We start from the raw sequence: 17,380 nt of genomic DNA, 5'->3' as shown, positions 1-17,380 counted from the left end.
TTCAAGAATGTGATCACCCTTAGCCCATCAAAGGCAGATTCTACTACTTTGCACGGCAACAATTACCATTTGGAAGTTTTGCTGTCAGGACATATTAAAAGTGTATGTCCTACATAATAATATAGAGCACCCTGCCTTTGGGCTCCATAGACTTTCCTTATGGGGAGACTTAGTAATATCATTACGGGAAGTGGGGGCTTTGCCATTGGTTTAATGACAAAGTCGAACAAGCAGTTTAAAACTGATCTTCCAAGCTGCAGTGGCAGGCTAAGCGACATTATGTACTAACACACAGGGTAGCAAAACCTGTGCTGGAGCCCTGGGGTGGGATGGGAGGGGGGGGGGGTGAGGGGCACTGTCTTACATGCCCCGAGTACCCTTGGAACCATATACAAGGGACTTCTAAGTAAGTTGGCTTCTGCCAATTGGGGCTAGCCAATTCAACATACATGTTATAGGGGTTAGAACACTGGCACTGAGATCTGGTTGGCAGGCTTCAGTGAACTCTCAGAGTCGAAAAACCAGCAGTTTCAGTCTAAAACTTTGGGGTGATCATGAAAAATGAGGCATTTCCTTACCGTCACAAATCAAGAGGCACATTTTTTGCATAATAAGGCTGAGAAATAGTATACAAGATATGTGCAGGAGCCTGGGAACTTCAAAGGGAAACCTCTGGAAACGTCTCCTACTTCAAAGGAAGGCCAAGGTAAAAATATTGGACCCCAGGCACCACAGCTTCAGTACACGTCTTGACTGGTGGATACACTGCAATGGAGAAGGACTGCTATGCTGCTGAAAGGATTACCACTCTGCTGGACTGCTGCCTGCTGTGCGGACATGCTGCCCTCTTGCCTGGATAAGAAGGACTGAACCTGCATCTGTTGCACCGAGAACCCCAGAATGACTCCAAGGGCTAGTTGGCTGGCCTCCTGACTAGAACCTTGGAGAAAGAATGCTCCAACCACCTTAAAACTAGCACCTGGACTCTGCCATCTAATAGTCCTAACCTGTCAAATGATGCCAACCCAGTCCTGGGCACTTGGAAGTGGGCCTGAAGGTGCTCTGCCAGATCATCTTTGGATCCAGCAGACACCACGCATCACCTCTGCTGCGCGGCGTAATCCCAAGCAGAACAGATATATCGCATCTGCTGCAAGTGTTCTCCCAGAGAGAGGACCCCGCATCAACATCGCAGGCCGTACCAGAACACCCAATGTGCAAATCTTCCCCCACGCAGGGCCTTACATCGCAAAATCTCTCATCGACTGCAGCCTCGACGATGCAGGTTCTCGCATCGCAGCCTTTCCACCAACCTCATAATCTTTCGAATACTGATGTACGCACAAGACGGAAAAACAAAAAATAGTGCATCCACAAGCACTCGAATAAATAAATGAATAAATAGAATTAAAACAGCATTCATCCGATCACCAGGAATCTTTGGGAAGTTGAGGAGTACACTCCCGCGAAGGTTTCTGGCATAATTTTTTTTTTTAATATTGGCCCCCCAGGGCCCTCATAATCTTTCGAATACTGATGTACGCACCAGACGGGGAAAAAAATCGTGTATCCACAGGCACTCGAATAAATAAATAGAATTAAAACACTTTGAAATGTTTTCCATATTAAAATGAATGAGTTTCAATAAAAATGACAATGTAAGTTGAATGTTATAACGAGTTTCCTTGAATTTCCTTTCTTCGGAGATTGCAGCAACGCGCGACGGGTAAGCTAGTGGTCTATAAAAAACATAAACTAAACTACCTTCTTACTACGCATGGATGTTTTTACTAAAAGGAGGGAAAAGTCTGTTTAAATCTCCAGCGGAGTCAGATATAGGCAAAATGTATAAAGCTATGCTAAAAAATGTAAAAGGGGGACACACTGATTTTATTCATAAATATGGGGACCCCCGTTATTTCAAAAAGGTTTGATTAAAAACTCTGCAGGGTTTAGTTATTACTTGGTATAAAGTTAGGAGGGAATTAAAAATTAACTATTATAGCTGTTGGGTATCAATCTTTGACTCGCCATGATCCCCGGAATGGACTATGGACAGTTTGGCACTACCACTAAAGGAAGAGGGATTACTGCTCTGGGGCTCGGTGATGAAAAACGATGCTTTAATCTCTTGGGATGAGGCCCAAATATTAACGAAGGGTCGCTTATCAAGATTTAAATATCTTCAAATGCTGAGTTGGAGTCGCACAGTGGGACTTGGGGTGGGACAGGACAATAAACTGGAAGCATCTTTGGCGACTGGAGCAAACCTGAAAAAAGAGGTAGCACAAGGATATTGGCTGTTGGTGGAGCTGAGTGATGGTCATTTCAACCTGCCGAAAGAACTGAGGGAGAAGAGCTTGCCTGGTGAACAGTTGGAACAATTATGGCAAGTATCTTGTAATACTTTATACTCCACAGTACGGCCTGCAAATTTAAGGCGGAACCACCTCTTGTCTCCACAGGGTTTATTGGACGCCATATAAATTATCTAAAATGGGGAACGGAGTAGTGCCAAAATGTCCTAAATGTGGTAAAGAGAAAGGCGATGACATCCACATGTTCTTTGATTGTCCAATGATCCAGGAATTTTGATCCGAAGTGAGTAATACAATTTCTATTATACTTGGAGAGACGCTCCAGGTAAGCATATCTTTGATTTTTTTTGGGGTCCCTGTTAATTATACATCACAAACAAAAAATATAAATAAATTGATCTTTCTTCTTATTTTACTCGCCCGGAGGGCAATTTGTAAAAATTGGGTGAAAGTGGTGTCTCCCAGCAAAATAGAATGATTGGCTTCTATATAACATATTAATGTTTTGGATAGAGCCTCAATAAGTAAGAGGAATAACTTTTGGGTTCCATATGAGAAATGGGTTGAATCTATAATAGTCCAATGATTAGGCCTCTATACCTATTTGCCTAATATTCAGATGGTGGCAAACGAGGGCCGTAAAGAATTAGCTACAGATGGTTGAATAAGGAGGGCAAGGTGTAGAGTGATCCATCCCAATATACGGTTGATGGGGCAGTTTCAATCCCTGTTCTTGATTGGGACCCGAGACCCAGCTCTGGTATACTTGGGCAATGAGGACAAAAAAAAAAAAAAACTAAACTGCCTTACTAACAAAAAGATTAGTCCTACTACCACCACACTTTCAAGAAGAACTTGTTGATGTGCCTACACCGCACACCCAAGAAGACAATCTCATTGTTATGTATCCCTCCATATACCTCATTGGACCTGTCACAATTACTAATCAGATGATAATCTGGAGGGGGGGGGGGAGGGACACATATAAAACAGACCTCCCACTCAAATCGAACAAAACCATTGTAATTGTCATAGCATATAATCTGCCATTACTATTGCGTTGGAGCACTGTCAGCTGCCTGGGGTCCTCAGCAAATATCCGTCGGTATCCAGCCTAAACCAGAGTCTGGTTCACCCTTTAATTATGTTGTGGATTTTGACCTCTTTCTGTTTTCTCTCTTTGGATAGCAATATCATATTCAATGCACTACTACTGTGTGATTTTGGTGTTAGATAGACATGCCAGGATTTTATCCATTATTTAAGAATACATTAGGATGTCAATATGCCCTCTGCTCTAGAATTTGAGCCTTGTTTTGCTTCTGAGTAACTGTTTAAAAATGTTTTGACTGTTGTGTTAGTAAATTTTTGTGTTTGATGCATCTCTGGGGAAAATGTTGCCAGGAGCAACTGAATAAACTAACCTAATCATATTTCTGGACTATGTAGGAAATATGTAGATGCCCAGCGTAATATATACAAATTAAATGTAGCACTGAGGGTGTTTATATTAAAATTGTATAATCAAGTCAAACTGTATTCAGCCAAAGGCAATAAAAGCACACAAAAAATACCCCACACCACAGATTTTTAAAATAAGGCACATAAAACGCATATCGCTGATCCAAATAAGTTCAAGAATATTCAGTACAATTCATAACATTTCATGAAATAAAAAGTGTTGCTGGTAACAAATTCAGACAGAACAACCTCTTTTAAGGTTCATAGCCCCTCCTAACGTGAAATGCTGATTTTATAAAACTGAATACTACACAACAGACTTCGCGTGAACCTACTGTCTGCATAAACAACAGCCCTTCCTTGTACTGTCTCACATTGGCCTTGCGTAAAAGAGGTGCCAGGAAGCGGCGTCTTGGCTCTAGGTACAAGTGGCAAAACAAGAATAAGTGGCTAAAGCTTTAATTCGAGCTAGTCGTCACATATACAGGAGGGTAGGTCTTGAGACTAGGCATCCGCTGCTGGAGAGGCAAATTTAAAGTGTATGGTGCTTAGTCTAAAAAGGGTAAGCCACTAACGATGAGATGGGGTAAGCACAAATGCCCAGGGTGTAACTGGCAGCTCATTAGCGTACATCCGCCCACATCTTATACGAAGGAGCGTAAGACTAAACACCCTTGCCTACTCCTTAACACTAGGTCTATGCACAGACATGCTCATGAGATCTTTGATCTCCTGACCACTGATAAACCTGCCTGCCTGATGCTCACTGAGACATGGCTCAATGAATCCTCCCACCCTGACATTGCTGCCGCCATTCCACCCGAGTACAACATCCTTAGAAAAGACAGAGATAGGGGTAGAGGGGGAGGAGAGGCCCTCGTAGTGAAAAAAACTATTACGTGCTCGGTCATTCACACGGAAACCATCACGGGCACCGAATCCCTAGCCTTCTCCCTATCCCTGTCTCCTCAACATTCTGTCAAGGGGCTTCTAGTATATAGACCTCCGGGGCCTGCGGGGTCCTTTTTTGAGGAACTCCAGCAAGTCATGTCCACATTAGTATTAAGAACGGAGAGGTGTGTACTGGCCGGAGACTTCAACTTCCATATGGAAGATTGTTATGATCCGGATACTATTAAGATGCTAGATGTCACGTCCTCCCTGGGCCTGCTTCCCTATCTGTCTGGCCCGACCCATGACAAAGGTCACACCTTAGACCAGGTCTTTTCCACCTTTCCGGTTGAGGTGACTGCAGTGTTGCCGGTTCTATGGTCCGACCATCGACTAGCTCATTTCGAAATACCTGGCACTGAGAAACCAGCAGTCACTGCTCTGAGACAGCAGGGATATGCTTTTAGAGCATACCACCGGGTGACCCCAGACCTGCTTGCCCAGGCCCTTGTGAACCATCCCGTGTCTTATACCGGTGACTTGGACAATGACCTCGAAACCCTGCAGACCTGGCTCTTAGCCAGACTGAACGAGCTTGCCCCTGCACAGCCCCCCCCGTACCGCCATCAAACGGGTTTCAGCACCATGGTTTACTGCGGAACTGGCTCACTCCCGTAGACAATGTAAAGTCGCCGAACGGACATGGAGAGCTCAGTATGATACCGAGGCAAAACTGACCTATAGATCTATGACTAAAACCTATCATAGACTAATCCTTCAGGAAAAGAAATGCTACTTCGCTAAAAGAATCGAGGAAGCAGCAAATTCCTGTAAGGAGATCTTCGCGGTCGTTAGAGAATTTACCACCCAGCGATCTAACTCAGCACAGGATGCCCCCGCCGAGACCTGGGCTGATACCATAGCTAATTTTTTCACCACCAAAATTAGGCAGATACAGGATTCCTTTCCCCCGAGGCCGATAATGGTTTTCCCGTCCTCGCCGGTGGAGTCAGTCCATTTGCCTACTTCTGGCCCCGTGCTGGCGGCTTTCCCGCCTCTTACGGTATCATCATCACTAGCACTTATGATGAGTCTTAAATCTGGATTGCCACGTGACCCTTGCCCTGCCAAATTTTTAGCCAGAATGGCAGACGTTGTTAACCCTCTAGCTAACCCTATTTTAAACCTTTCATTGAGTCAGGGGGCCCTTCCACACCTGTGGAAACAGGCCATGGTCATTCCTCTTCTTAAAAAGCCTAGCCTTGCCCCAGAAGTCCCTGCCAATTACAGGCCCATTTCGCTCCTTCCGGCTCTCACTAAAATCTTGGAGAAACATGTTCATGGCGTGCTCTCCAATTTTTTGGAGTCCAACGAGCTTTTGCACGCGTCCCAATCAGGTTTTCGACCTAACCTGAGCACAGAAACCGCGCTCCTGGAGGTTTCAGAGATTGTTAAGGAGTCGCTGGATGCCGGAGGCAGGGTGATGTTAGTCATGTTGGATCTGTCGGCGGCTTTTGACACCGTCCCCCATGAGGATCTCCTCATAAGACTGCATGACATCGGTATGAGGGGGACGGTGTTCAGTTGGTTTCGTTCCTTTCTAGCCAACCGCCGACAAACGGTCTGGGCCTCCCCTGGATCTGCCGAAATGTCGCCTTTGGGAGTCGGAGTTCCTCAGGGCTCAGTATTGAGCCCAACTCTTTTTAACATCTTTATGACCCCTCTGGCGACATTGGTGGAGTCCTATGGGGCCCAGATCGTTTCCTATGCTGACGACACCCAGCTTCTCTTCACCTGCCAGAAGGGCGAAGAATTCGAGGGTGAAAGTATCCGTGAGTGCCTTGGGGCTGTTTTTAACTGGTTCCAACTGAACAGCCTCAAGTGCAACTCGGATAAATCCGAGATACTTTTCTTTGGATGCCCCTCGGAACCGGACTGGCAAGGGTGGTGGCCTGCCGACATGTTCCCTCCAGCTAATTCCTCTGAGTCAGCCAAGAACCTGGGAATTAAAATAGACAATGGGCTTACGCTCAAATCCCAGGTGTTGACCCTCACAGGAACATGTTTCGGTATCCTCAGGACGTTGCGGGAGTTTTTTCCGCTGCTTTCTGAGGACCATAGGAGAATAATTGTTCAGGCCCTCATCGGGTCCAGACTCGATTATGCCAATATTCTGTATCTGGGCCTGCCGGAATACCTCTTGCAGCGTATGCAGGTGGCCCAGAAAGCAGCCGCTCGTGCCATCTTCGGCTTACATCGACGAGTGAGGGCGTCAAACTTATTGCGAACCCTACATTGGCTCCCCATCCGGAAGCGGATAATATTCAAGGCCATGATACTGGCTCACAAAGCCTTGCATGCCACGGGTGCCCAATACTTACAAAAGAGGCTGGCCTACTATCTGCCGGCACGATCTTTAAGATCGGAGTCACTAGCATTAGCAGTAGTCCCCCGCATAAAGAAAGCCCGCATCGGAGGACGGTCTTTTAGGCTGCTGGCCCCTCAGCTTTGGAACTCCCTACCTTTGTCCTTGCGTTCCATGCCCAACTTATTCACTTTCAGGAAGAGCTTAAAGACCTGGCTCTTTACTGGCTAGAGTCTCATGGTTCCATCTTTGGTCCTGCCGTTTTGTCCCTTCACTGTTATGTTGTATCTGTTTACCTTTTTTTTCTGGTCTGGAGCACAAAGCGCCGGGACACTCCTTTGGAGTAGCCGTGCGCTATAGAAGACCTATAATAACATAACATAACATAACATGTGGACATGAAACATCCAAGGGTCCGAGTCACCCAGCACACCCCACCCTCACATCATCACCCATGCACTATGTAGGAACTACATTGACTCGTTAGCACAACTGCGAGAGACTGCAGCTATAAATGTGCATCGGACTAGCCTATAATACCTTTGTATGCCTAAGTATGTATCTCAAGATTACAGCCATTGACGATGTTTAACTGTATCGAACATGTTTAAAAATCAATAAAAAAAATGTTAACAAAAGAAATGTAAGTGTCTGAGTCATGCGTAGTTTTTACTTGAGCATAATTTAAAATACTTCACATCTTTTGGGCCGCGTCTAAGCAGTTGTTTAAGCAGTGCTCAAGATACAATTTTTAACACATGGCTAAAAACTTGGGCGAACTAAAAAAGGGAATTGTAAAAATCAGACAGGACCAAACACTCAAAAGAAACCTTCATGTACTTAAGCCATGGTACTTGTTCTACCCCCATCTAGTAGCATACAGTCGGAGATCCAAGATCTTGTAAGTCCAGCCTCTTGTGATGACCAAATTTTCTCCCAGAGTAATAGAGGTGCTTGCCCCATCACATCTTTCAACAAGCATTAGAAATGCAATCGGGCTCGGATTTATTTGAGTTTGAGCTAATGGCATTGTAAATGCCAATGTCTTTTTGCCATGTGTTATGGAGTGTGTGCATGTGGTGTGTAGTGGAAGTATGTTAGTTGAATTGTAATTTTACCAATGGTGGCATGCTGTGCTTTATATGAATATGTTTAAAAGTAAAGTGTACCATACTGCGATTGCTTGGTGGAAAAGTGCACTGCTGGCTGGAGGTGTGTGTGCCTGGTGGAAGGGTGCACTGACGGCTGGTGGGTGTGTGCTTGGTAAAAGCGTGCACAGATGGATGATGGCTGTTGGTGTTTGTGCATGGTGAAAGCATTCATTGACGGCTGGGGGTGTGTTGTTGTGTGTGTTGTTTTCTGTGTGCTGGTGAGTGTGTGCTGGTGAGTCTGTGGGGGTGAGCCTGGGGAGTGAGTGTGGTGGTGAGTGTGTTGTGTTGAGTGCTGACAAGTGTGTGGTGTTGAGAGACTGAGGTGTGTGGTTTGTGTGTGCATTATGTGTGTGTGGTGTATGTGTGTGTGGTGTTTTCTGCACACTCACACACTGCCCCGTAACATTCACACACTGCTCACCCGCACACTCCCAATGTCACCCTGCATAGTCACACACTGTCACATAGTCACACACTCAGCAGCACACAGCACTCAACAGCACTCTGCCCTCAACAGCACTCTGCCCTCAACAGCACTCTGCCCTCAACAGCACTCTGCCCTCAACAGCACTCTGCCCTCAACAGCACTCTGCCCTCAACAGCACTCTGCCCTCAACAGCACTCAACAGCACTCTGCCCTCAACAGCACACAGCACTCTGCCCTCAAAAGCACACAGCACTCTGCCCTCAACAGCACACAGCACTCTGCCCTCAACAGCACACAGCACTCTGCCCTCAACAGCACACAGCACTCTGCCCTCAACAGCACACAGCACTCTGCCCTCAACAGCACACAGCACTCAACAACACACAGCACTGCACTCAACAGCACTCTGCCCTCAACAGCACTCTGCCCTCAACAGCACTCTGCCCTCAACAGCACTCTGCCCTCAACAGCACTCTGTCCGCAACAGCACTCTGTCCGCAACAGCACTCTGCCCTCAACAGCATTCTGCACTCTGCCCTCAACAGCACTCTGCACTCAACAGCACTCTGCACTCAACAGCACTCTGCACTCAACAGCACTCTGCACTCAACAGCACTCTGCACTCAACAGCACTCTGCACTCAACAGCACTCTGCACTCAACAGCACTCTGCACTCAACAGCACTCTGCACTCAACAGCACTCTGCACTCTGCACTCAACAGCACTCTGCACTCAACAGCACTCTGCACTCAACAGCACTCTGCACTCAACAGCACTCTGCACTCAACAGCACTCAACAGCACTCTGCCCCCAACTGCACTCTGCACTCAACAGCACTCTGCCCCCAACTGCACTCTGCCCCCAACAGCATTCTGCACTCAACAGCATTCTGCACTCAACAGCATTCTGCACTCTGCACTCAACAGCACTCTGCAATCAACAGCACTCTGCAATCAACAGCACTCTGCAATCAACAGCACTCTGCAATCAACAGCACTCTGCAATCAACAGCACTCTGCAATCAACAGCACTCTGCAATCAACAGCACTCTGCAATCAACAGCACTCTGCAATCAACAGCACTCTGCAATCAACAGCACTCTGCAATCAACAGCACTCTGCAATCAACAGCACTCTGCAATCAACAGCACTCTGCACTCAACAGCACTCTGCACTCAACAGCACTCTGCACTCAACAGCACTCTGCAATCAACAGCACTCTGCACTCAACAGCACTCTGCACTCAACAGCACTCTGCACTCAACAGCACTCTGCACTCAACAGCACTCTGCACTCAACAGCACTCTGCACTCAACAGCACTCTGCACTCAACAGCACTCTGCCCCCAACAGCACTCTGCCCCCAACAGCACTCTGCCCCCAACAGCACTCTGCCCCCAACAGCACTCTGCCCCCAACAGCACTCTGCCCCCAACAGCACTCTGCCCCCAACAGCACTCTGCCCCCAACAGCACTCTGCCCCCAACAGCACTCTGCCCCCAACAGCACTCTGCCCCCAACAGCACTCTGCCCCCAACAGCACTCTGCCCCCAACAGCACTCTGCCCCCAACAGCACTCTGCCCCCAACAGCACTCTGCCCCCAACAGCACTCTGCCCCCAACAGCACTCTGCCCCCAACAGCACTCTGCCCTCAACAGCACACAGCACTCATCGGCACTCAACAGCACACAGCACTCAACAGCACACAGCACTCACAGCCACTCTGCACTCAACAGCACTCTGCACCCAACAGCACTCTGCCCCCAACAGCACTCTGCCCCCAACAGCACTCTGCCCCCAACAGCACTCTGCCCTCAACAGCACACAGCACTCATCAGCACTCAACAGCACACAGCACTCAACAGCACACAGCACTCACAGCACACAGCACTCAACAGCACACAGCACTCAACAGCACACAGCACTCAACAGCACTCTGGCCTCAACAACACTCTGCCCCCAACAGCACTCTGCCCCCAACAGCACTCTGCCCCCAACAGCACTCTGCCCCCAACAGCACTCTGCCCCCAACAGCACTCTGCCTTTCAGTGATTATTAAGCACTGCCATCCAAGTACTTGAAGTGGCAGTCATTGGAAATGCAAACCCCATTTAAACGTTTTAATTCTCTCACAGACCTGGGGCTGCACTTTTAAATCATTATTCACATTGGGCATTCAAATTCATCTCACTTAAGGCAAGATGGGTTAAGCAAAGAGCAAGTTTTAAACAAAAACACTGACAAAGGGGATGTGGCAGCGAAATTCTTATTGTGTACGAATTTAAAGTGCTTCTTTAGTTAGAAGTGCAACTACGAAAATGAGTTAATGAAAAAAAAAATTCTCATAGAGTAATGATCTTACTGAGCACTCTTAATGTATAAATACATGTTTTGATTTCCACTGTTAGTTGTTGATTAATTAAATGCTCAAAGGCGGAACTTGTTCATGCTTACATCGTTGGAGCACAAATTACAGACAGTGCATATATTTCTTAGGACCTACTCACTAACACCTTGTAATGTCATTAGAATCCAAATGAACGTGAGGGAATGTGTTAAGAAGCTCTGGTGCAACGATCTACAAAGCCCCCGTGAAATATGAATGTTACCGCTCACCTTCCCCAAGTAACAACTGGCATACCCAAACTTGAGCACTCCCCCCGTTGCAAAGTATATGGAGGGGGCCTCGCTACCCTCCGGACCCATCCAGGAACTCTCAGGCCAGGGGCTCTCAATGGTGTACAGTGCCGGAGGGGCCCCACCAGAAGCTAGGGCCCTCCGCACCACAGGAGCTGCGGGGGCCTTCGTTACGCCACTTCAACGTCTTTCTCAAAGTTTCACTTGCAGCCGGATGACCCTTGTGCTCGTACCCTAAGGCAGCTCAGTACTGAAGTACGATATACAATAAAACAAGTGGCAAGCAATTCTAAAAACTGAAACTGACCTTTGATGAAAGTCAGGACGCAGCGGGGTTAGGATCAGCTAGTTACATCGCGGCTATATGCTGGATTGCCGGAGAAAATCGCCTTCGCCCCCCCCCCCCCCCCTGAGTTCTCGGAGCAAAACATGGAGGCGGGGCTGTGCTGAGCTTCGTTGCTGGAAGACGTGCGGGGAATTGCTGGTACGCTGCTTGCCTTCCGATTTATGAGACCCGCTGGCTCTTGCACCGAGAGAGCAGACCCCGTTGCAGACTGAGGAGGTGCTGCAAAACGTTCCTGTCGGCTGTGGGACCCGCAGCCGGAGAGACGACTGTGAATCACTTAATCTCACCGTGCCTAACAAAACAAGGAAGCTGCACGCTGAGCGCTGCAGAATTGTGAACGCGCCCGGCCATCTGCAGTCACTAACTGAGGCACCCTGACAGCTCCTAATTACAATTTATGTACTTCTTTGCGCAAGCACGCACGAAATATGCCTCAAAATGGCGGAACAAAACTACATTTACCCTATCACTTCAAGCCTATTACAAAGAAAACACAAGGAAGACGAATCACTGGCCACATGACATAAAACGCTAAGGAATGTCTGGAATTTCTCTCTCCAAGGCCCTCTTCTTCTTTTTTTTTTCTCCTTTAACATTAGATCTCTAACTCCTCCCCTTTCAGGGGAAGGAGTCCGAGCCCTAAAAACGACATGCCAAGCTCTTCGCTGCAAATGAAAGAGGAAGTTCTTTCCAGGACTACGGATACATTGATTTTCTATATGATGGAAGATCTCCACATTGTTATGCCCCCAACAGCTAGCACCATAAATGCACGCTGACATACACTTACTTTTGTAAATATACAGCATTGCTTCAATTGGTTTAATTTTAAGCTTACTAACAAATCTAAAGATGGCTTCAATATTGCTCCTAAACATCTGGCCTCTCAGTATTATGAGCGGGGACCAGCTTAGGGACTGGATAAACAAAATCCCCAGGTAATAAAAATGTTTAACCTTAATAACGCAGACTCAACCATCTTAAAAGGTTTTGACTTGGTACTGGGGCTGCCACAAGTCATAATAGGTGACTTGTTAAAAAGAAATAGGGTGACTGACAAACAAAATCATTGATTCATTTAAAAACAGATGGGCTTTGTGACAATTTTTCCCCACATATTGAAGAGTCTTGCATTTACAGCTGTATACTTAACCTAAGGATCATTTGTAACCGCACCTGTCAGCAACTATTACAAAGAAACCCTGGCACTCACAATGTATCACATTAGATTGATGACAATAATCTCTCAATCTAACCCAAAGAAAAAGGAATGAAGAGAGATTCCTCGTAACATAGGAAACTTGATGGATACAGTCATCTGGGTACATCGCGACCCTGAGATTGTAATTAAAGAAAACTAGGGCAGAGCATGCGCTTCCCTAGAGCAGCAGATACATGGAACACGCTACCCCTGTCCCTCGCAGATCGCATTGCGGTCATCAAAATGGTCATACTCCCACGTTTTCTATACTTATTCAGCAATATCCCAATCAAACCACACACATACACTCCGCATGTCGCAGTAGAAGACAGCGACGCTCATCCCATTGCCCTAGCTGGCATTCTCAGGCACATGCGCAGAGGCCGGCCAAAATCCAAATTTAATACGCTGGACACGACTATAGTGGTACAAAAGGGGGTGGTGATGGACAGAGCATCTGAATCAATCAAACACTCACACCCAGTCAAAAGATCTGGGTTTAATCCATCACCGTTCTTTAGCCCACTCTGCCACCCCAGTTCAGACATGGCTATATGCAAATCAGTCTGACCCTGTGCCTCATGAGAACAGTCCAGCCCGAACTGCCAAACCATGTCTTCCTTGGACCGGAAACAAGCTTCCGAGGACCGGTTTCTGGCATTACAGCCGTCTTCAGCCCGGCTTGCCTGAATCCAGTGGCAAAGTGAGCAAGGGACTCACGTCTGAGCATACCCTGCCACACTTATGGTGGCCAAAAGCGGTACAAAAGGGGGTGGTGATGGACGGAGCATCTGAATCAATCAAACTCTCACACCCAGTCAAAAGATCTGGGTTTAATCCATCACCGTTCTTTAGCCCACTCTGCCACCCCAGTTCAGACATGGCTATATGCAAATCAGTCTGACCCTGTGCCTTATGGGAACAGTCCAGCCCGAACTGCCAAGCCATGTCTTCCCTGGACCGGAAACAAGCTTCCGAGGACCGGTTTCTGGCATTCCAGCCGTCTTCAGCCCGGCTTGCTTGAATCCAGTGGCAAAGTGAGCAAGGGAGGCTATAGACACTATAGCCAACAAGCTCCCTATATATGCTCCAGCACTACCCCTTGCGCATCATACAGCATTATCAGTAGTGCGCTAGGAAGGCCCACTGAGGGCATTGAGAGAGGTGGGTATATTCTCCATGTAGCATATCTATCCTGATGGAAACTTTATCACTGCAGAGGACCTTCAGTATATTACTGACCCTTCTCTACTGTTTAACTTCACTGTACACAGGCTCAGGCAGGCTACAAAAACCATGATAACACATATCCAGCTGAACCCCCAGCACTGCGATCTTTACAAATACTACTGGTTGCACCCACACGGCGAAAGCTAGTAACCAAATTATATAGAGAAGTGCGGAATGAGAAGGTCACTAAACCGGATAAAAGCCTGGACCGCTGGAATGATATATTAACACCACCACTGTTGGAAACGGAATGGGAGCATACATGCACAATAACCAGCACCCTTACTCCCAACGGTAATTTGCGCATTAAACACTTTAAATATATTCACCAGACTTATGCCCCCCTTAAACTATATAGGTGTGGCCTCAGGGAAACAAGCAACTGCAAGCGGTGTGGCCAATACGATGCTGACTTTTGGCATCGAGCGTGGGAATGTAGACGGGTACTACTATTCTGGGAAGGAGTGTTGAAACGCATACAGGAAATGGCTGGGATTTTATTACAATGTACACCATCAATTTGTTTGCTTTGTTATGTATCTCATCTAAAAGGGACGGTGGGTATGTTTGTGCATATAGCCCCGAAAACTGAGAACTGGATTAAGGACATGGAGTACTGTAAAGAAAACCTTGCATTATATGCAGAAGAATTGCCTACAACGTCTAAGCCAAAGGAAATTTGGAAGCCATTAAGCCAATATCTGCAACAACTGTCTACCAATAGTTCACAGAATAAATAGAGATGCTGCTAATGTGTATAGGTGTTCTTGCTGCCGCAGGAAGCAATTGCTGATGCTGATAAGACATTTGTTATTAATGTTACTTTACGGTTGATCACAGGTTGTTTGTATGTCTAGTTATTGTTAGAGCTGCCTTGCAAAGCAGAAATATTGTACTTTAAATGTCAATAAACAGATTTTAAAAAAAAGTTACTGTTGTTTCTTGTATCATTTACACCTTAGGTAGTGGGGTGTTTTACCCTGAGTTGCACCAACTTTACTTTTCTGTGTGAAGGTTACTTTCCAATATGTATTTTGTAAGCCCATACATTCAGCAACTTTGAGGTGCGACCCTTGTATCCACCACTACCTTCCCTTTGTCCTTCATCTCAGTAACTATGATGAAGTCAGGCACACACCTATTAGGTCTGGTTTGACAGCATATCTGTCTGAAAGACCGATTGTTGCCAATTGTTTAAAGTACAGAGTGGGTGTTGGTTCCACGCATGGGAGTATACTCGCGTTTTTGGCTATTTGGTGTATCATTCTGTCATCTAGGAAGTGCTTCCACTGGACTGCAAGAGGGACTATTTCACATCTGAAAAGTAATCAATCGTCCTGCTGTTTGTCAGTTTCAATTCTTTATCTCCAATATGGATGCTACAGACAATGCAATCATGGTCTACTACTTTTACCAGCATTGCCAAAGCCAGTAGGGTATGATTTAATATAATGAAACAGCATTTGTGAACAGACCATTTATAAAAGTCTGTTTAAATGGGTTGGCACACTGAAACCAGACCCATCGCTTTAACTAATTGTGTTTAAAATGATTCCAACGTGCCGCATAAGCATGTGAGCCCAATCTTGGTATTAAACCAGTTCAAAGTGTTGACAGCCATCCTTGACTTCATGTGCACAACCCTGTACTTTACTCTATGTCACGTCCTGAAATTCGGGGCTATCCTTCCATTACACAATCACAATATACCTAGTCTGTCGCTAGTTGTTATAAAGTGTTCTTAATGTGTCATGCATTGCAGATCCGACGGTCGTAGGGTCTCTATGCAAACTATATCCTATAATTGCAAGGAGGGGTTAATATAGCCATGATACCCTTTCGCACTTATGTAAATCCGACGTCACTTTCGATGCTGCAGTTTAACAATGTCGGATATACAAATCAAGAGAAATGTGAGTTTGGGAGAACGTCGTTCACCAGAAGGCTATGCATGTCAGGCATGGACTGAGTAGTCATTTGCAGTTGTCTGGGCTTAGCTACGTTTAGCAATCTATGTAAGGGTAGCTTTGACCTGTCTAATATATACGCAGAACTACAAGTCCAAGAATGGAAAAGAGAAACTGACAGGACAGCATACTCATATAGGACACGAGTCGGGACTACAAGCAACGCAAACACTCGCAATAGGCAGAACACTATAAAACTGTTTCCAGGATGGACAGTGCATTAGTTGAGACGCCATTGACATGAAACAAGTACTATAAAGGGTTTCGTTTCAAATAACCATGTGCTAATTTGGCTGCCATTACGGGGTGCAGTTGCACCGTGACACTGTCACTGCCAGGCAATTGAAGAGAAAAGTGTAAAACGTTGGCCAAGCAGATGTCAACACTCATCCGCCGAAGTCATAGAGTGGATCATAATCTGTAAAGAGACCGCGAGCGTGGTCTGGATGGGCACAGTAAGAGACAGAAACAGGCCGTAGTGGGTCCACAAACATGTTTCTTAAATAGACTAAAATGCACGTACTGCTCTAGCGATGTCAGGAAGGGGCATAAATAAATAGCGGTGCGTACAGTAAAGGTATGGCTGTATGCAACTGACTGTAGGAGGGGTTGGGGCATGAGTCGTGTAAATGGGAAGAGTCACTGGACCAGATAGTAAGCTTAATTAATGAAGGTCCCTTGCTCCACACGCCCCTTTCACACTTGCCGGGGGGTAAACCCCTCAATCAGCACTTACCTGAATTTACCGCCAAGGGGGTCGCCATCTTGGTAAGAATGCAGCGCCAAAGAGAAACGAAAGAAGGACTAATACATTGCAGCCAGACACAGAAGACAGACTACAGTGCTTTGCAAAGACAAAATGAAAGACAGACCGGACGCACGCGTCTGGAGTTCCGCCGAGACTAGGAAGTTACGGAGTAGCTCAAGCTGAAATATAAAAGTTCTAACAAATGGGCTAACAAACGACTACCTGTCATCCGTGAAAGTTATATTGCTAGTCAGATAACTTCGAAGTATTCGCTTTCATATGGACCCCACCGTACCACTCATCACGGCGATGTGCTTTATAACCCATTTCTGTCAATTTTAAAATAGAGGATCCGCAACTCCTGTCCATTCTTACATAAGTTGGCACATTTATTTACTTTTCCTATAATATGCTACTTCAGCATACCTGCCAACAGGGCTTTAAGTGGGATGAAAAAACTGGGGGGTCTCTCAAAGGGCCGTGGCCAGTGCAATTAGGGGCGTGGCTTTAAAACACTCACACTTAAAATATGTGCTTAGCATGTGTGCCGCCCGACTTGTTTTTTGCTGTTTCGGTCATGGCATCCAGATCTGTGATACAACAAGTAACATCATACCTACAACAAGTCAGGACTATTGG

At 46.3% G+C, this 17,380-nt stretch overlaps 1 protein-coding gene across 2 annotated transcripts in view; it reads right to left on the bottom strand.

Moving 5' to 3' along the window:
- The window catches only part of NUP205 (nucleoporin 205), a 920,380-nt gene extending 903,540 nt beyond the window's left edge, over positions 1–16,840 (bottom strand). For both annotated transcript variants that reach the window (XM_078671666.1, XM_078671676.1), the window contains exon 1: positions 16,730–16,840. In XM_078671666.1, the coding sequence (XP_078527792.1) occupies positions 16,730–16,757 (28 nt within the window). In that variant the 5' untranslated portion in view covers positions 16,758–16,840. The remainder of the gene's footprint in view (positions 1–16,729) is intronic.
- Positions 16,841–17,380: the final 540 nt, after the last annotated feature.

Source organism: Lissotriton helveticus, chromosome 1_1, assembly GCF_964261635.1.
Source record: "Lissotriton helveticus chromosome 1_1, aLisHel1.1, whole genome shotgun sequence".
In the NCBI taxonomy this organism is placed as follows: domain Eukaryota; kingdom Metazoa; phylum Chordata; class Amphibia; order Caudata; family Salamandridae; genus Lissotriton; species Lissotriton helveticus.
The sequence above is the reverse complement of the archived record's forward strand: the minus strand, read 5'-3'. Positions and strand labels throughout refer to the sequence as shown.